Source organism: Cetorhinus maximus, chromosome 4 (assembly GCF_964194155.1).
Source record: "Cetorhinus maximus chromosome 4, sCetMax3.hap1.1, whole genome shotgun sequence".
Classification (NCBI taxonomy): Eukaryota; Metazoa; Chordata; class Chondrichthyes; order Lamniformes; family Cetorhinidae; genus Cetorhinus; species Cetorhinus maximus.
In genome coordinates this window covers 78,138,314-78,159,364 of record NC_135882.1, presented here as the reverse complement: position 1 = coordinate 78,159,364, position 21,051 = coordinate 78,138,314, and the positions used below count along the sequence as shown (strand labels likewise).

Genomic DNA, 21,051 nt, shown 5'->3' with positions numbered 1-21,051 from the left:
TTACAACGAGGTTCCCAACATTCGACGGTGGGAAACACAGCCCACCATTGAGCAGAGCCGACAATCACAAACTGGCTTCATGATGGCTTGAAACCGATTTTTGGCCTTCTCGTCATATTGTCCGCTCATGCCGCCAAATACGCCCGACTCCAGTGGGTACGGAAAATTCCACCCACCATGTGGATTCACTGCAAGCAGCCATTGTTGAACTAACTTTTATTTATAACCCCCAACAGAAAGGGCAGTAAAGAGGCAGTATAGCAAAATGCTCAGATCTTGCAATATACTACACTCCCTCCCCACTTAAGAAATAACATGCCATTAAAATATAAAATGGTACATGTACATAATTTCCCAGAATACAATATGACTAAACCAACCAGGTAGATAAGGTGGTTAAGAAGGCATATGGGATACTTGTCTTTATTAGCCGAGGCATAGAATATAAGAGCAGAGAGGTTATGCTGGAACTGTATAAAATGCTGGTTAGGCCACAGCTAGAGTATTGCGTGCAGTTCTGGAATCCGCATTATAGGAAGGATGTGATTGCACTAGAGAGAATGCAGAGGAGATTTACCAGGATGTTGCCTGGGCTGGAGAGTTTTAGTTATGAGGAGAGATCGGATAGACTGGGGCTATTTTCCCTGGAGCAGAGGAGATTGAGGGGGGGCATGATTGAGGTGTATAAAATTATGAGGGACATAGATAAGGGAGACAGGAAGGAACTTTTCCCCTTGGTGGAGGAATCAATAACCAGGGGGCATAGATTTAAGGTAAGGAGCAGGAGGTTTAGAGGGGATGTGAGGAAGAATGTTTTCATCCAGAGGGTGGTAGGAATCTGGAACTCACTGCCTGAAAGGGTGGTAGAGGTAGATACCCTCATAACATTTAAGAAGTATTTGGATATGCGCTTGCGATGCCATGGCATACAAGGCTATGGGCCTAGCGCTGGAAAATGGGATTAGAATAGTTAGGTACTTGTTTGACCGGCGCAGACTCAATGGGCTGAAGGGCCTTTTTCTGTGCTGTGGACCTCTATGACTCTATAACATCAACAATACCTGAAAATTTAACAGGTTAGATTACATATTTGTTTTATTGTACTCATAAGCAAAACATATATGACTGATTCAAAAGTAATTTGCATGTAAAACAAATTGTGTTTCCTTACCACCGGCACTTGACAAGAAATAATGAAAAGAGCAACTTATTTCTTCCTCCTTCCTACATATTTTCAATTAACCTCTCTGGCTTCTTTCACTTTCAATCTGAGTATCCCCTTAGTTTCTCCATTAGTTTGTCTCAACATTCTTAACATCATACATGTATCAAATATGAAATTTGACTTTGACTACCAACTCCACTTACTTACTGGGACTGTGATATTGATTGATTTTGTGATGAGGCCCAAAGAGAAAGGAAAAGAAAACTTATCTTTTAAAAACGGAGACAGGGCCTCAGAGTTTGGGAACTACAGTTCCTATTGGGCCCCAGCAGTCTCTGTGCAAGTGCCAGCCCTGGAATGGCCGCACATGCGCAGATCATTTTTTTTTACCGTTCTTCGGGTTCTGCGCACGTGCTGGCTGGAGGCTTGGTGAGGAATCTGTAGAAACTTGGTTTTGGAGTGTGGTGTGGCCAACCACAGTTCGCCTATTGGTTTACATGGGCTGATAGATTTTGTAACTTGCATTAACTTTACAAATGTGTATATATCTATAAAGGTATAGTTGGGGTGAAGGAGTAGTGTAATATAGTTTATCTGTCCTTGTTTAATAAATGTTTTATTCTTTTGTTAAAATTCATCAGCAGGCTCTTGTGACTCTGTCCAGTAGCTGCTCTCCACATTTCTAAATAAAAATAAAAGTTAGGATCTATCAAGGCAGGTTCCACCCTGGGATCTGACTTGTCTAGTGGTAACATCAGCTAGGATCATAACGCTTTGGAAACTCTCTTCAATCTTCACTAGATATATGAATGCACCTAATCTTTTTACAAAAACTCCAATCACATACTTCTCCTTATCACCTCGGTGGTTTTTCATGATAACCTCTGACCAGCACTTAAGTTTCATGCCTGGTGTATCATGACTCATCTTCACTTTGTCTTGCTTTTCTCTCACTTTGCTATTGACGTCAGGTTTAAGCAAACTAAATCTTGTCCTAGGATTGTGTTTAAACACTAACTCATAATGTGAGCAACTGTTGTAGAATGTTGTAGGGTGGAATTTGCTGATAGATCTGTTACTTGCCATTGGAAGTAGTTGGAGGGAACAATGTTTTTCTTCAGTTCTTAATTTCTCAAATGAAGTGTAAAAGAAAACTCAATTCCAGTCTCGTCATCATTTTTCTGTTCTTTATTGTGCTAAGAAAAACTCACCATGGCGATTCATAGCAGGCAGCCATTGTTGAACTAATCTTATTTACGCCAGCCCAACAAAGAGGGCAGCAGAGAGGCAGTATAACAAAATGCTCAGATCTTGCAACACACTTCAAAACTAGAGCAAATAAGTCAGCTGCCATAACAGGTAGCCTCAGTAGTATTGTATAGAATGTATAGCACAAAAACAAGCCATTCGTCCCAACTAGTCTATGCCAGTGTTTATGCACCACTCAAACCTCTTCCCATCCTTGCTTATCTAACTCTATCAGCCTAACACTATTCCCTTCTTCCTCATACGCTTATCTACATAATCTGCATCAACTATTCCCTGTGGCAGTGAGCTTCACATTCTCAATACACTCAGGGTAAAGATATTCCTATTTGATTTCTTGCTGACAATCTCATAATGATTGCCTCTATTTTTCTCTTCAATAGAAGTGAGCCCTCGTCCCTCACCCCAAGCCCTCACCCTTTACACCCTGTCACACACTCCCCCCTCCCCATCCATGCCAACCCGTGCCACCTCATGCCCCCCACCCACTCCCCATAGCTCCATTACACCCTCCATGCCAGCCTATGCCCCTCCGCCCACCCCCAATGGCCCTTTACAGCCTCTGTGCCAACTCATGCCAACCCATGTCCCCCACTCACTGCCCTTTTTCCTCACACCCACCATGCCAGCTTACCCAGTATCTACCATGGGCAGATCTCAGGACCCATGCTGAGATTCAATAAAGTTATTAAGTGTCTATTGATGAATTCACTATTTAAAAAAAACACTCTTATTGATAAAACCCATTCACTACCTTGAACTTCCTTCAATCCCTTATGAAAACTAGCATTGGAATTCATAGTCCAACTTCAAAGAGTTTATAGCCATTTGGAGCTGTCAATCAAATTGTGAACTGACAGGCACCCCACTGATCATGAAAAGTTATGAAATCAGTCATGCAGTACTAATCCTGTAATAACAACCCTCAGGCTTTTGTCAACAGGCAGATTGAAATAGCAAGCACTGATTTTTTAACATTGTAGGTTTTTCCGATTATTTAAAGGACAGGAGTTTTAAATGCCTTGACAGCCTGACTGCTCCCTTTGACAGCTCTGTTGATAGCTCCTTTTGACAGTTCCTTTTAACACTTCTCTTAACAGTTCCCTTTGACAGCTGTCTTGACAGTTCCAATGAGCTTGACAGTTCTAATGAGTTTATGCACTTTTAATGCACATTCACGTCTAATTTTAACAATTCCAAAGGGTACCTTACTCTGGAAAAGGATGCCTTATCTAATAGCAGCTTACCTCTCCCAGAGGGCACATGACCTCCTCCAAAGATGTCCCTGGACCATATCTAAAAGGGTACCTTACCTCTGCAAAAGGGTACCATACCTCTCCAAATAAATCTGGCAGCTTTAGACCTTCTCCCATTAGGTCTAAAGTGCACAAGTTGTGGTTTGGGCACCCCATTAATGAAAATCAGATCAGCCTGAAGCAGCTGCACTTTAATGTGCAGTTGCTTCCGTGAACCACGGATGTGCAACTTTGAACCTGCCCCCATTCCCCCACTGTGAAAATGGTAGGTGCCGTGTTCCAGGGTGGGACTTCCGGATTCAACCCTCCACCGTCTTTTTGGTAGTGATGGAGAGACTCTCAATCTTTATGAAAATTCAGGCCACTGTCTCACCTTACTCTATCAAAACATTTTATAATTTTAACTGTCTGTATTGGGCCATCCCTTAGTCTTTTGTTTCAGGAGGAAAGGAAACAGTCTGATCATCCCTTCCTGATAGATATAATCTCGCTATTCTGGTAGTGTCCTGGACCACACTGACTTCAGTGTTAATTTTTCTTATACGCAACTTAGTAAACTGAGCTGATGAAATGTGGGACTTCTACTGTTGAGATATAGTGCAGATGTTTCTGATAATGCAGGCCTTAATGAAGTAATTGAGGTTGGGAGGGAAAGTAGCCAAGTGAGAAGGATTTTTAATTTGTCATCTAAGGAATTTTTTTTTAATATTGAAAACAATTAACAATAAATTTTCCAGCTATGCATTTGCTCCACCGCTGAAGCCTCCTTCTGATGAAAGGAGCCTCAGCCTGTTCAGAATTTCCGGATCATTCTAACCTCAGTTCAGACATTATCCTTGAAAATCCCTGTTACACCCTCTCTAATGTCTCCAGAACTTTTTTGTTATTTGGAGACCAGAGCCGTGCACAGGACTTTAAGTGCTCCCTAAACAAATTCTGTACAAGTTTAACATAACTGCTTTTCAATTCTATTCCCCTAGAAATGAACAGCAGTGCTTTGTTTGCATATTTATGGACTTATTAACCTGTGTTGCTACTTTTAATGGTTTGTGAATCTGTACCTTTAGATCCCTCTGCTCCTCTACCCAATTCAAATTCTTATTTTCCAAGAGGTCGGTTGCTCATTTAAGACAGAGATACGGAGAAGTTTTTTTCTCCCAGACATTCGTAGGTCTTTGGAACTCTCTTCCTCAAAAGCCAGAGCTAGATAGATTCTTGATTAACAAGGGGGTGCAAGGTTGTTGGGAGTAGGCAGGAATGTGGGGTTGAGGTTACACTCAGATCAGCCATGATCTTATTGAATAGTGGAGCAGGCTCAAGGGGCCAAGTGGCCTACTCCTGCTCCTAATTCGTACATTTGTATGCCTACTAATTCCTCCTACCAAAATCTCAGTTATCTATATGAAAATTCATTTGCAATTTGCATGCCCATTCTGCAAGTTATATCAATGACTTCTTGCATTTTGTTGCAGTCTTTCTCAGCATTAACTACAACCCAATTTTGTTTTATCCACAAATTCTGAAATTGAACTTTGGTTTCCTGAGTCCAATGCTTTTATGAAAATAGTGAACAACAGTGGTCCTTATGGAACATGATTTCCCACCTTCTGCCAGTCTGAGTACATATTTTTATTCTGCTATTCTTGCCAATATTTATATATTATTGGTAATTATTATGCTGAAAATTTTAAGGACAGTTTGATCATGCTCATTTGCATCCATTCTTATGTAGTGGGGCAGGCTCAGGTTAAATCACATTAGCAAATTGTGGGTTTTCTATGATCAAATGATGGTGATAATTTGTTTGAGGCAAGGGTTTGGCAGTAAGATCCAACAGCTCATTTTATTCTTTTTACTGTTGGATCCTGGTCACCAGTTTGTTGGGACTTGTGGATCCTGATTGCACGCTTGTTTTGGGATGGCTGAGTTGGTACAATAGACAGAGTAGGTCAGTAGACACTTCTTAGGTGAAACATATTCTGTTTATTTACAAAGTTGTTCAGCAGCTACACTTGTGTACTTACAACTCAAACTCTGTCTCCACATTAACTAAGACTCTAACTATAGACTACTGACTACTAACTACTGAGGTAGCCCACGCTACTCTTCTATTGGACACTAAGATCAGGTGATCCTCCATTATAACATTCTTCTTAAAAGTATATTTCACATCAGATTACCATATCCCTCCCCCTTTACACAGAATTACAATTACAATTTTCTCAAAATATCAAATTATTTACACAGATAAGTAATTTACACATTCAGTCTTTCAGGGGGTTTCCTTATGCGTGTAGAGCGTCTCAGCTCTACAGCTCAGATGCTTTGTCAGGAACCTCCTTTTCTGGAGCTTTCTGAACATCAGGTTCTTCAGTGGGCACCTGCAAATCTGTTTCCTCAACTCTTGCAGGTACAGCCGACCCTTCAGACACATCTGTACTTGGTTGAGTTCTCTCAACAGGAAATGTTGACTCAGTCATGGAATCATTTCTTGGCGGATGGTTTCTCTCCTCGTTATATGATCCACAAGTCTCCGTATGACCCAGTCTTCCACCTTCACGTGGTAAGAAAGAGGTCCAGTCACTGCACTTATTTCACCTGATAGCCACTTTGGTCCTTCTCTAAAATTCTTTACATATACCGTTTCTCCTACTGTAAACTTCCTGTCATGATTATGCCAGTTGTGTCTAGTTTTCTGACTTCCCTGACTCCTTTCCACATTCCCCCCTAAATTTGGCATTATTAAGCTCAATCTCATCCTGAGATGGCGTTTCATCAATAATTCCGCAGGTGTGACACCTGTTGTTGTGTGAGGGGCAGTCCTATAATGGAAAAGAAAGTATGCTAGCTTGGTTGCTATGGAATCTCCAGTTAATTTGTTCATACCAGGCTTAAATGTTTGAACCGCCCTTTTGCCAGTTCATTTGATGAAGGGTGGTACGGTGAGGTTTTTACATGAGTGATACCGTTAAGGTTGATTAACCATTGAAACTCAGCACTCGTAAATGTCGTGCCGTTATCAGAAACGAGCACTTCTGGTATCCGTGAATGGCAAAACTTTGATGTAGCTTCTCAATTGTAGCAGAAGACATTGGTGACTTCACCTCATATATGTCCATCGATTTTGAGTGGGCATCAACAATAAGCAGAAATATTGTTCCCATGAAAGGTCCCACATAGTCAATGTGTAATCATACCCATGGCCTTCCTGACCACTCCCAAGGGTGTAACGGAGCTGTTGAAGGTAACTTTTGCACTTGCTGACACTGAATACAATTCTTCACTAAGCTCTCTGTTTTCCCATCTATCCCAGGCCACCATAGATAGCTATGCTGTGCATTGGTATACTGCCTCCTTGTTATGTCACAGCAGTTGGTAAAGCTGAGTTATTTAAAAATCCCAGAGGGAAACTTTAAACAACTGTCATAATCTATATTTTCATTTGGTATGTTTGAGATGCAGCTCTGAATTCAGGCATAAAACTACCAGTTCTTGAGAGGTTTTTATATCAGATTACATGAGACATTTATTAATTTACACAAGTTAAACACACACACATGGCTACAAATTACTATCATAACTTTTAACAAATTCCCAAACTAATCCCCACTAAGGCAACAGCAACCCATAGACTTTAAGCAGACACCAGGCAAAGCATTTTCACCTTACAAATTCAAAATGAGGTTCCTTTCAATTTGGTTCCAGTGCAGATAGTTTGTAGGCTTACAGCTGCTTTGATGTTACATGCCTCTACTCTGCACACAGAAAACTGCTGTCTGTTATACCCAACACATCTCTTTGAATGTAAATTCTCATTGTGTCACCAGCCCCTTTGATCTCCACCTCTTCTAACAATAAAACCCCTATCATAGTACCAATTTTATTAATAATATAAACATTGTTTGGTCTGTGTTATCTAGGTGCCAGATTTCACTCCCCTTCTTGAATGCTCTATTCAACAAAATGCAAATGCACTCTACCTCTCTTACGTCTCAAAACTAGTATACATCAAAGCACCCAGACTAGCTGGCTTTAATCCAATTAAGACACACCCACAGACTAAACCTCTTTTTAAAATATAATTTCCAACAATATTATATACATTAGTAGCTTCATGACACTCCTGAAAAATTAAGCATTGTTGTGTCTTCTCTGCCAACTCATACTTAGAGAAGTGCAGAACTCTGTTGCTCTTCATACTTTTCCAGAGGTACATACTTAGACAGGAGGGAAACTGGTAGTGTGCGAAGGTCTTTTGGCAGGTTTTCACTTTTCTTTCGGAGGATGTTCACCTTGATTTGGACTCTGTCCCTCAGGATGGTCTCTCCTAGTTCTTTTTGCTGTTCTCCCGTGCCTTTGTTTGAAACATCTTGTATTTTTTTAGGTTGTTGAACCTTTACACACTCCGTTTCCAAAACAGGAGCGTTTTCATCTTCCTTTTGGAATCTCTGTGACAAATCAAGGTTGATTTCCCTTATATAAAAACAAAAAGCTAGGGTCATGAGGACTCGAAACGTTAACTGTTTTCTTCTCCACCGATGCTGCCAGACCTGCTGAGTTTTTCCAGGTAATTCTGTTTTTGTTTTTGATTTCCCTTAGCCAGTTTCATCCTAGGAGGCTTGGTCCTCTGCCTCTCAACACCAACACTGGTAACTTTACTGATTGGCTTCTGTAATGAACAGTAACTCTGCTTATGACTTTGACTTGTATGTCTTCTCCCATGTAAGTTTTTTATTTGGCATCTGTTACTTCCAAATTTAAATTATGTTCACCATAATTCAGATATTTGAAGATGTGTTCACCAATCACTGTAGTGGAAGCTCCTGTGTTCACTTCCATTCTAACAAGTCTGCTATTTATCTTCACTGTTACATATATTGGGTCTGTTTTCCTAACCTTCAAGTTATACAATGAATAAATATCTGAATCTGTTACTTCAAGCTCTTCTACATTGTAGATCTCACAGGGATTTTTTCTTTTGTTTGAAAGTCTGCCTGATTCTTTCCTTGCACTGTCTCATTAGGTGCCCGTGTCGATCATAATAAAAACATTCAATTTTTTTAAACTGCCAAGGTTGTCTGTTTCCACCTCTGTTACCATTATTCCATATTTTCACTGCTAAATCACTCCTTTTTATTTTTCTGCTAGCGGTGGCTGTTTCCTGCTTCTTGGCAGAGCTTTGTATTTTTGCGTCCTTTTTGGCTGAAGCTTCCCATCCAGTGAGGAGGACGGCGCCATTTTGCACTCCCTGTATGGCTTTTGAATTCCTTACTGTGCTTTCCATGGCCAGTGCTATCTCTAGCGTCTTCTTAAAATCCAAATTTGTTTCAGACAGCAATCTCTTCTGAATCGTGTCCTCATTTACACCGCACACTAAACGATCTCTGAGCATGTCATTTAAAGGTGTACCAAACTCGCAATGTTCTGTTAATTGTTTCAAACTTAGCACATAACAAGCAACTGGCTCCCCCATGGCTCTATTTCTTGAGTTAAATTTCAACTTTGCATTGTTACCAGGGGCTTTGGCTAGCAATGACTTTTTACGAGGTCCACCAGTTCATCAAAACCTTTTAAATCAGGGGCACCGGGTGCCGTCAGACTTTGAATCAATCCATAGGTTTTAGTCCCACACATGGATAAGAGGGTTGCTTGCCTCTTCTCTACCCCGCAATATTGTTTGCTTGGAAAAAGAATGTGAGGCTCTCAATATGATGGGACCAATCGTCTGTGGCTGGATCGAAAGGATCAATTCTTCCAAAGTGCGGCATTCTGTGAGGGGATTGCTTCGCCGATTAGGATGGAAATTCTACTTACAATTCCCATGCGAGGTTCAGCCTGATTTCATTTCTCTTGATTTCGTTTGTTAACTTGTTTTATTCTTGAAGATAGTTTATTGTATTTTCGCTGTTTTCCTCACTTTTTTCTTGCTTTTTCCTCATCGCCAGATTGTTGGATCCTGGACACCAGTTGTTGGGACTTATGGATCCAGGTTGCATGCTTGTTTTGGGATGGTCGGGTTGGTACAATAGACAGTGTAGGTCAGTGGACACTTCTTAGGTGGAACACATTCTGTTTATTTGCAAAGGTATTCAGCAGCTACAGTTGTGTGCTTACAATTCAAACTCTGCCTCCACACTACAGACTCTAACTATAGACTACTGACTACTGAGGTAGCTCGCGCTACTCTTCTATTGGATACTAAGATCATGTGATCTTCCATTATAACATCCTTCTTAAAGTTCTATTACCCATCAGATGACTAAATTTACCAACTACCAATTGTTTATTTTCTAATGGAGGATGCAGCTTTTGTATTCTACTCTTCTGGCAATAGACCCCAGCATTTTCTTTGATGTTTTAATTGCTCCACCATTCTTGTTATTGAGAGTGATATGACAATCAACACTGCCAGGCTGCTTGTTAATTCAATCCCATCCACTGTATATTTATGATGCTCATTTTTGGCCAACGTGCTGTAGAGCAAATAGGAACTTTCCATAGGTTATTCCACTTAGTCACATGATGAAGGAATTTGGATCCTCACATTTTTTCTTCACAATAAATTTCACATTATTAGTTTTCATTTTAATTATGTTCTACTGGACATTTTACAGCATTAACGGAAACAAATCTAATTTTCATGGTTCCACACCTTTAAGCAAGGTCAAAGCTGTAATTGGATCTACTTTGATCACTGCCTGAAGCAAACAAAAGTAGAGGCAAGGTTTTGCTCTCACTATCATATTATGTGCTCTGAGACTTGATGGTAACTTTCTACTGTGGGATTTGGAGGAAGAATGAGAAAGCTGGATTTAAAATGACAGAGTGCAAACAACTTTTCCCATTTACTACCGACAGAAAAATGCATGTCTCTGAAATTGTGCAAGGGATTCTCCTGGTCTCCTAATTTAATCCTGGCAGGAGGCTTGTGAATGCTGAAGGTACATGAAGTCAATAATTGAAAAGGACCCTGCTGGAAAGTGTTCCCTTATGAATGGCAAGTGAGGACAGAACTAAGCAAAGCTGTGATTCCATGCAGTTTGCCAGCATTCCAGCCCTAAAACCCTGTGGGGATGGCCATAAAAACATAAGAAATAGGAGCAGGAGTAGGCTATTTGGCCCCTGGAGCCCACTCCACCAATCAACAAGATCGTGGCTGATCTGATGTGGCCTTAACTCCATTTTCCTGCCTGTCCTCCATAATCCTTGACTCCCTTGTCAATCAAAAATCTGTCTAACTCAGCCTTGAATATATTCAATGATCCAGCCTCCACTGGTCTCTGGAGGAGAGAATTCCGAACAATAACAACACTCTGAGAGAAGAGATTTCTCCTCATCTCTGTTTTAAATGGGAGACCCTTTATTTTGAATCTGTACGCCCTAGTGTGAGATTTCCCCACGAGAGGAAACATTCTCTTAGTATCTACCTTGTCAAGCCCCCTCAGAATCATATAAGTTTCAATAAAATCACCTCTCATTTTTCTAAACTCCAGTGACTATAGGCCCAACCTGGTCAACCATTCTTCATAAGATAACCCCTTTACCCCAGGAATCAGCCTAGTGAATCTTCTCTGAGCTGCCTCCAATGCAAGTGTCTCCCTCCTTAAGTAAGGAGACCAAAACTATACATTGCAGTGCAGGTGTGATCTCACTACCATACGGTTGTAGTAGGACTTCCCTACTTTTATACTCAATCTCCCTTGCAATAAATGCCAACATTCTGTTTGCCTTCTTAATTGCTTACTGCTGACTTTTTGTGATTTATATGCAAGGATACCCAGGTCACTCTGTACCACAGCATTCTGCAGTCTCTCCATTTAAATAATATTCTGCTTTTCTATTTTTCCTGCCAAAGTGGACAATCTCACATTTTCCCTCATTATACTTCATCTGCAAAGTTTTTTGGCCACTCACTTAACCTATCTATATCCCTTTTCAGGCTCTTTGGGCTGAATTTTACCCCCGTTGGGGGGGGTTGTGCGAGGACAGGTGGGAGCGAGCGTGAACCCGATTGGTGCCCCCATTTCACGTGGGTGGGCCAATTAAGGCCCGACCAGCGTGATGTTCGCCCGGAAGCGCTAAGCGCTCCCTGTGTGGGTTGGCAGGGGGGTGTTCCCTGAGTACGGGCCTGTGCACTTTCGTGCATGCACGCAAAAGAGCGCAGAAATCTCCCTGAGGCACCTCTGTGCCTCAGGGAGATTTGTTTAACTTTTAAACATCTGAATAAAGTAATTAAAAACTTTTAAAACATGTCCCCGCACATGAGCTGGGACATATCAATGAATTTTTAAAATAATTTTTATTGAATTTTTAAACACTTCGTGAAACCTCATCCCGCCCGTGGATGAGGTTCCATGAAAAATGTGAAGGCCGCCTGGGCTCTTCGCCTACCTGCCAACCTTAAGGCTGGATGGGCAACTCATTTAATTATATCAATTAGTTTTTAACAGGCCTTTGACAGTTTGGCGGGCAGGTAGCTGGCTGAACTGAAAATCTAAATGATGCATGGTGATGCAGGGACGCCCGCCTGATGTCACCGTACGTCATTTTACGTGTCAGCGAGCAGGCCCTGTCCCAGCTCGCCAACTGGAAAATTCTTTCCATTGTATCCTCCTCACAACTTGCTTTCCTACCCATCTTTGAATCATCAGCAAATTTGGCTACAATACAGTCAGTTCCTTCATCCAGATCATTGATATAGATTGTAAATAGTTGAGCCTCAACACTGATCCCTACAGCACTCCATAAGCTACGACAAGTTTGCCAAGCTGAAAATGACCCATTTCCAGAATACAGGAAATTTTATACAATTACAACCAATGCATCCACTATCTCTACAGGCCATAGGATGCAAGCCTCCAGGTCCTGTTAGTATTCCATTACTTTTTCTCCTGTGATATATTGTTCTAAGTTCCTCCCTCCCTTTTGCCTCTTAATTTTTAACTATTTTTGGGATGCTTTTTATGTTTTTACTGTGAAGACAGATACAAAATACTTGTTCAAAGTCACTGCCATTTCCTCATTTTTCATTGTTATTTCACCAGTCTCACCCTCTAAGGGATGAATCTTCACTTTAGCTACCCTTTTCCTTTTCATATGCTTGCAGAAGCTTTTACTGTCTGTTTTTATATACCTTGCTAGTTTTCTCTCATACTCCAATTTCTGCTTATTATTTTTCAGCTATCCTTTACTGGTTCCTATAACTTTGCCAATCATCTGGTTTACCACTAACCTTTTTGGCACTATGTGCCTTTTCTTTAAATTTGATACTACCCTTAACTTTCTTAGTTAATTTTAATAACTTCCCTTTATTCTATTTCTCTGGGGGTTCCACTGGTCCTCCAATTAAGTTACAGGGGAAGATTAGTTGAACCTCTTTGGAATTTCAGAGCCTCCCTGTCTAGGTTCATCTAGGGATAAGATATCAAAGAATGGCTGGCATAGGTGGAATTGTGCTCCAGTACAAATCAGCTCCCTTCTATAGAGGAGGAGAACATAGGAGCAAGAGTAGGTCATTTAGCCTCTTGATCCTGTTCCGCACCATCATTGAGGTCATGGCTGATCCTTGATCTAACGCCTTTGCCCATATCCCTTAATACCTTTGGATGGCCAGAGATTAGTGCGCTGCATGGTTGCCCGAAACCCCACCCACATCCACCCCAAAGCACCTGACCAATTGATGGCAGCTTTGCCCATTGGACTGCATGCTGTGCTCTCAGCTCAGGTACAGGCATTCTCCTAATCCACGCTGCAAGGCTGCACTGTTAGCTTGAAGCATGGGGGAGACTGGTCCAAACTGGGATGATGACATTGCAAGGGGCTGTGAGCGCCTCCACCAGCGACTGCTCCATGGTCAGCTTTCGCAAGGTGATTGTACAACGTCCCTAGTCGTCCAAACTTTTGGCAGTCCACTAAAACATTCATTAGTTTGCAGTCTGTGCCCCAGGGGTGAAAAGCTCTGGAGCACTTGATGGCACTTTCATGCCTCTGAGTTGCTTGAGTGGGCAGATAAACTAGAGGCCCAACTCCATGCATGTCAATGTGGCTGCATCTGAACTGTCTCAGCTGCAGAGGAATGGTCACTTTATACAAGATTTCTCTAATGCATGGCCGCTTCCCTCCCCACTTCAACTTTGCACGTGCTTGTGCACTACCTTCAACCACAGGGCAGTCCTTGCCCCCCCCCACCCCCCAAATGCACCTCAACCGCAGGGCAGCCCTTGCCCCCACGCCTCCAAAGCACCCCCAGCTTTAAGTCCAACAGACGACCCGGGTGAGCGCTGTGCAACATTACTGTGTACTCACCTCCGAGTTCCCTTCAAAGTGCAGCCCGCCAAGTGCCCGCCTTATATATGCTGCTGTGAAACATGGCACGCAATCACGCCAACGTGGGCGGATGATCCGGCGGGAAAGGGGAATGTTTCCGGCGGGCTGGCCTTATAATGATTTGCAGATGTATTAGAACGAGGTTCCCAATGGGAAACACGGCCTGCCATCGATGTGCAGAGCAGACAATCGCAAACTGGTTTCACGACGTCGTGAAACCGATTTTTGGCCTTCTCACCATATTATCCTGTCACACCACCGAACACACCCAAAGTCAGCAGGGACGGACCATTCCGCCCCTTGTGTTCTATTCCTCTAGATCAGGCTTGTCCAACCTTTTCCCGTGGGGGGCCACATTTCAATTTTTCTCACACTCCGGGAGCCAATGAGCAAATTTCAGAAAGATAAAGTTTGGCACAACATTAAACATGAATTTCATAAAAAAAAGATGATGTATGAAAAGAAAAAACTTGCTGAGCAAAAAAAAGGTCACAACAATAAATTGGTAATTAAAAAAATTAGTAATAAATATAGGTGACCATTAGAGTGTGAAAGGGTGAGAGGGAAGTGGGTGTCTGGCTCACTCCCAGTCTCATGGTGCTCACTCATTCACCCTCACTCACTGTGAGAGTGGGTGAGAGCGCCTGTTGGTGTGTAGGAATGAGGGTGAATGAGAATGCTGAGGCTGGGAGTGATTTAGACACACACACTTCCCTCCCTCTCACCCCCCTCACACACACACACATTCACCCTCACACACACACCCTCTCCCTCACGCACGCACACACACACTCACCCGCTCCCCCTCACACATGCACACCACACTCACCCTCACACATACGCGCACACACACTCACCCTCTCCCTCACCCCCCTCATACTCACACTCACCTTCTCCCTCACATATACACACTCACACACCCTCACACACGCGCACACACACACTCACCCTCTGCCTCACACAAACACACACACTCACACAAGTGCACACACACTCACCCTCTCCCTCACCTGCACACACACACCCTCTCCCTCACATGCACACACACACACTCACCCACATACACACACACTCACTCTCTCCCTCACACACACATTCACCCTCTCCTTCACATGCACACACTCACTCTCTCCCTGGCACACACACTCACCCTCTCCCTCACATGCACACACACACACTCGCCCACATGCACACACTCACACTCACCCACATACACACACACACACTCACCCTCTCCCTCACCTGCACACACTCACCCTCTCCCTCACCTGCACACACTCACCCTCTCCCTCACATGCACACACACACACTCACCCACATACACACACTCACTCTCTCCCTCACACACACACTCACCCTCTCCTTCACATGCACACACTCACTCTCTCCCTCACACACACACTCACCCTCTCCCTCACAGGCACACACACACACTCGCCCACATGCACACACTCACACTCACCCACATACACACACACACACTCACCCTCTCCCTCACACGCACATACTCACCATCTCCCTCACACACATACAAACACACACACATGCTCTCACCCTCCCCTCTCCCTCACACACACACACATTCATCCCTCACAAACACTTAAACCCCCGCCACACACACACACGCCCCTCACTAACACTCACCCCTCACACATACATTACTACACACACAGTCACCCCTCACACACACACACACCCCTCATATACACTCAGGCAACACACACACACACTTACAATTAACATTTTAAGAATGGGCAGTCCTGTGTTTGGATGAGTAATTACGGTAAACATTAGGTCAGTCAGGTATCTGGATTGGATATTTACAGTAAAAGTTATGTCAGTAATCCACATGGACGGGTGTGCAATGCTCAAGTTTTACTAAGACAAAATGTATTGTTCTGTAACAGACAATCTTAGTTGAAAATCCACCTATTTCAAGGTTCAGGGACATTGTGTGTAAACCATCCACCCTCACCCACCTACCCTCATCCTCACTCAGTCAACCGCTTACCCTCACCCTCACTCACCCACTCACCCTCACCGTCACTCACCCACACACCTTCACCCTCACTCAACCACTTACCCTCACCCTCACTCACCCACTCACCCTCACTTACCCACTCACCCTCACCCTCACTCACCCACACACACCCACTATCAGACTCACCCACTCACTCACACCCTCACACTCACTCACTGACCCACCCTTACACTCACTCACCCGTGCCCCCCCCCACCCCACTCACCCACTTTCACACTCACCCACACATCCTCACTCAGTTGGGGGGATGGGGGTAGGTGCAATGAGAGCAGAAGAGAGACCTGGGCGAGGCCTGAGGCCTAGCGGCACCCAAACACGGGTCCCTGCTGAGGGGAGGGCTGAGGCAGAGAGCCGGAGGAATACGGGGAGAGCCAGGGGAACATGGGAAGAACCAGGAGGAAAGCAATGAGGGCCCTGGACAGAGCAGATAGGAATAAACTGTTCCTGCTCATAAACAGATCGAGAACCACAGGGCACAGTTTTAAAGAAGCACATGCGAGGTGAGATAAAACTTCTTCTCACAGTGAGTAGTTAGGGTTTGGAATGCAGTGCCTGGAAGTGTGGTGGAGGCAGCTTCAATTGAGGCATTCAAGAGGGCATTGGATGATTATTTAAATAGAAACAATGTGCAGGGTTTTGGGGAAAAGGCAGGAGATTGGTGCTAAGTTAGAATGCTCAGAGAGCCGGTGCTGACATGATGGGCCAAATGGCCTCCTTCTACACCGTAACGATTCTATGATCCTGTGAACCTCTTTGATTATTTCAATAAATTATTTAAATAATTAAAATAGTCAAATAAAACTCACAAAATTGAATTGTAAGATGTATTCCCTATTTTCTGTATGTACAGCGCCAACCATTCTGGGAATCCTGCACGTTGTCTAGCCAAAGTGGAGGGTCTTTGAATCAGAAAGAGTCAAAAGATTTCACAGCCTCAAAGGAACTGTTAGCAGTGGAGAAGTATCTCATTGGTATGTATGAATTCCTCCTGTATATAGTTTTTTTAAATAGAATACCCTGGTAAGATATTATTAATGTTCACCTGTGAGTACTTCAATAATTATGAAAAATGTGCATGACAAATTATAGATTATTATACAAAAACAGAACAGCATTATTTCCATTTGTAAAGATATTGGCCCTGAGGGTTCTCTGGCTCATCGTCCAGCTTCAATGAGGCAGCATTGCTGCTGCTGACCCTGCCTGAGTGGAACAGGATCAACTTGGTGTTAATACATTAACATATATTAGGATGGCTGTAAGATTCGAGTTTGGGAGTCACATGTTGCCCAAAAAAGGGGGCAGAGTTCATAACTGATTTTAAAATGGTTTATATAGAAGCAACAGTTTAAAAATGATGAATAATCTAAATAAAAGGGAAAATCATACCACCCGTGACAGGTGAGAATGGTTTATCGGACCCGGAGGACAAATGGAAGAATGGCGCGGAGTGAGCATCGATCTTTGCAGCTGGTGACGGCAGCCTTCTGCTCTCCAGCCAAAGTGTTAGGCAGCTCTTCCTCTGATCTTCCTCGCTCTTCCCTGGTGTTGCTCCATCTGAAAAAGGCAGCAACCTTCCCTTATAAGCTCCAGTTTATATACTTTATTTCTAGGGGCTGGTGGCTTACCCCATGTCAATCATTTGTTCGATCCCATCTGACAAATTACCCAGGATGAGTATCCAAGGTAAACTCTCCCCTTATCCATTGCTTTGACTCGAGGTCATCCTTCAGCTAATTGCATGCTAGGTGCCACTAGTTAACTCTAGCCAGGCATTGGTCTCAATCAGAGGGAACAAGACTCTGTCCGATTGGCTTAGGACTGTCCAGGAGACCCCGATATGAGACCCTTGAAAGCACCATTTGCCTTGGCTATTATCTTTGTTACCTCTGTCGCTGACTGCTAAGAACTATTTTTTTCACAGAGAAAAGAAACAATATTCCGTCAGTTGATCACAATACGATGGACAGAATCGTCCCAGATTAGCACTGTTATCCGCTGGCCGCAATGGCGGCTTTTCACACCGTATCGTCTCACACCCACTGCATTAATTATGCATTCCCGGGAAACATGCCGTTTCCATGGCGGCCTGGGCTCTCATTCACCCGCCACACCATCACCTCGCCGCTTCATCATGCCGGGCACCATATTTAAAGTGCAGCCACGCGCACACATCTCAGTGCTCCCAGCCCATGACTGCTGCACGGAAGACATGGCCCTGAAAGGCAAGAGGACTGCAGCCCCCAGGTTCAATGACACGTCCCTTGAGAACCTTTTGGACGCAGTGGAGGCCCGCCTCCACTCTGGCTACAGGGTGGGCAGCAACATCAAAAATCCGGCTTGGGAGGTGGTGGCAGCGGTGGGCAGTGTCAACGTGCTGCAAAAGAGGACAGCTGCCCAGTGCCACTACAGGATGAATGATCTCCTCCGTTCTGCCAGGGTAAGTCGCTATTCTCATCACTCTCAACTCACACACTCACGAACTCATCACACATTCACAGGGCCCTCACTCACTGCCAGTTAAAGGGACATCACCATTCACTCTTTCACACACACCTTCATTGTCTTTATCCCATCCATGGGACCACTCACCACCCACAGATGTCAGGCATACTTATCATCTGGCTTGGCAGGCATCCTGCTTACACTCTCTCCATCTCTATTCAGGCAGGACAAGCTGGCACACAACAAGAGAGAGAGGTCACAGACAGGTGGAGGAATGCCTGAAATCAAGGTCCTCACGGACTTTGAAAACAGAGCCATCCAGCTGGCCGGTGAGGATCTGGACCGTTCCTGTGCTGACGGTGAGGTCGGCGGTGCTCTACCAAGTGATGATTCAGCAGTGAAAAATCCATCAGACAACCATGCTGTGAGTGATGTGCCCTGTTTTACAGGCCACTGCCATGCACTAATTAGCTCCCCTTGCTTTCGCAGGTACATTTGGGGAACAGCTGCCAGAGTCCATGAGCCAGAGCCTCCAGTCAAGCCCCGAGAGAAACTCAGAAGAGGAATCCGCTAAAACCCTCCCTGCAGGCCCCTAACAGCGCTCACCCACACCCTCTACCAGCGCAGAGACACACACCTCAGTGGGACCCCGCTTTAGAGTAGCCTCGGGATCACAGTCTGGTGAGCACATCACACTTTCTGATCCACAGCAGGCGGAGGCAGGGACTTCCCAGGTGTCCGGCACTCAGAAGACTGCTGGAAGCCAGAAACCTGCTGAGTCTGAATCAGATGACGAGCCTCTGGACTCAGCCGAGTCACAGTTGCTGGAGCTGCAAAGGCAAGCTCAGGAACATCAGGGAGGGATGTCTGCTGCGCTCCTCAGATTGCAAGGTACATTGGAAGAATCTGTCCGCCTTCAGGCTGACGTTATAGCACCGGCACGCCAATGCACTGGTAGCATGGTGGCCGCCATGGAGACCTTGGTCCCAGATGTCGCACCTGCTCTGTTGAATGGGCTGAACTCCATCACTGACGCCATAGTTGGCCTCCAACAGTTTGTACACCAGAGGGGTGCGGGGAAGCCTGATCTCACTCCAGCTACCCCTTCTCTTCAAGGAGTCAGTCAAGAGCATTTGGGCACCCTTGGGGATGGAGGATCAGCAGGTGCCCCGGGGTCATTCATCCAGGTGACTCCGGGAGGGTCCAGCCATTCCGAGTCCCCTCTTCATGTGACCTCAGCAGCTCCACCTCCACAGCTCGAGGAGGGTGCCACTGCCACTGAGCAGGACCCCGAAAGCAGGCCAGGGCCCCCAGGTCTCAGCCCTCCAGAGGATGTCCATCACGGTCATCACAGACAGGGTGAGCAGTCATCAGGCTGCCCCCACCTCTACTGTGGATGTCCAGGGAGCACCAAGACGTAGCGGCAGGGTTAGGAAAGTTAAGGTGAATTAGTTGCACAGCCTGGGCACAGGTGTTAATCACTTGTACATAATGTTCACTATTGTCAATAAACTCCCAAGAATGTCTCCCTGTCTATGGTTCCTTGTTCTGATGAGCAGTGTTCTTGTCACTCAGATGTTAAACCTTTCTGCACAAGATAAAGGCAGGTCTCAGTCCAGGGCCTCTTCCCTGTGCTTTGTGCAGCCTTCAGACCAAAGTGATACTCTGGCCTCACACTCCCTGGACATATTACTGATGCCCGCACCTTGATGGTGCTTGTCATCACTGCCAGAATGTAGTGGGCAGGTGTCACAGAGTTTCATCATTCTCTCTGTGTACTCTCAGCACCTTTGAGGTGGGCCTGGTCCCCATCTTTCCAGCATCTGTGACCAATGATGCTGTGCCTCTGAAGGGCTCAGGTGTTGAAGGCAGACAAAGGATCAAATGCTTTTAAAGTTTCATGGCTGCGTCCTCATGCTATGACTCTGATCACAGAGCGCAAGTAAGCTGGCCTTGGTCAGACAGGAGTCAGACATTCTCAGAGGCTATCTGAAGATCCATGGAGTATCCTCACTGCATGTCGTCATCATCCTCCTGGAATCGAGCGACTGTTAGGGTCTCCACTGCATCTCAATGACAGGAACATTCTCACAGAGGGTATGTACGTTGCCGTTCGCCAGACTGGAGCCAAACATTCATAGATGCAATGTAAGGATCTATGGTGTCTCCTCACTGCATGCCATCATCATCCTCCACATATCTAGCAGCTATGAGGGCCTCCTCACATTCATCACTGTTTACATCCTCCTCATTGGAGGAGACCTCCAACTCCTGCATCTTGTCCTCAGCCAGCTCCTCTCACTTTTGCAGCGCCAGGTTGTAAAGGAAGCAGCAGGCAACGACGTTGTGTGACACCCTCTGTGGACTATATTGCAGGGCGCCACCAGACCAGTCCAGGCACAAGAACCTCATTTTCAGCATCCCAGTGCTTTGCTCCATCAAGTTGCGAGTTGCAGCATGAGCCTCATTGTACCTTCGCTCTGCTGCAGTCTGAAGCCTCTGCATGGGTGTCATCAGCCACGTCCTCTGTGGGTAGCCTTTGTCCCCTGGGA

General features: G+C 44.6%; 1 protein-coding gene across 1 annotated transcript in view; it reads left to right on the top strand.

Moving 5' to 3' along the window:
• c4h8orf34 (chromosome 4 C8orf34 homolog) overlaps positions 1 to 21,051 on the top strand; it is a 633,137-nt gene that overhangs the window by 532,679 nt on the left and 79,407 nt on the right. The window contains exon 11 of the mRNA XM_078540385.1: positions 16,905 to 17,025. Within this exon, the coding sequence (XP_078396511.1) occupies positions 16,905 to 17,025 (121 nt within the window). The remainder of the gene's footprint in view (positions 1 to 16,904; positions 17,026 to 21,051) is intronic.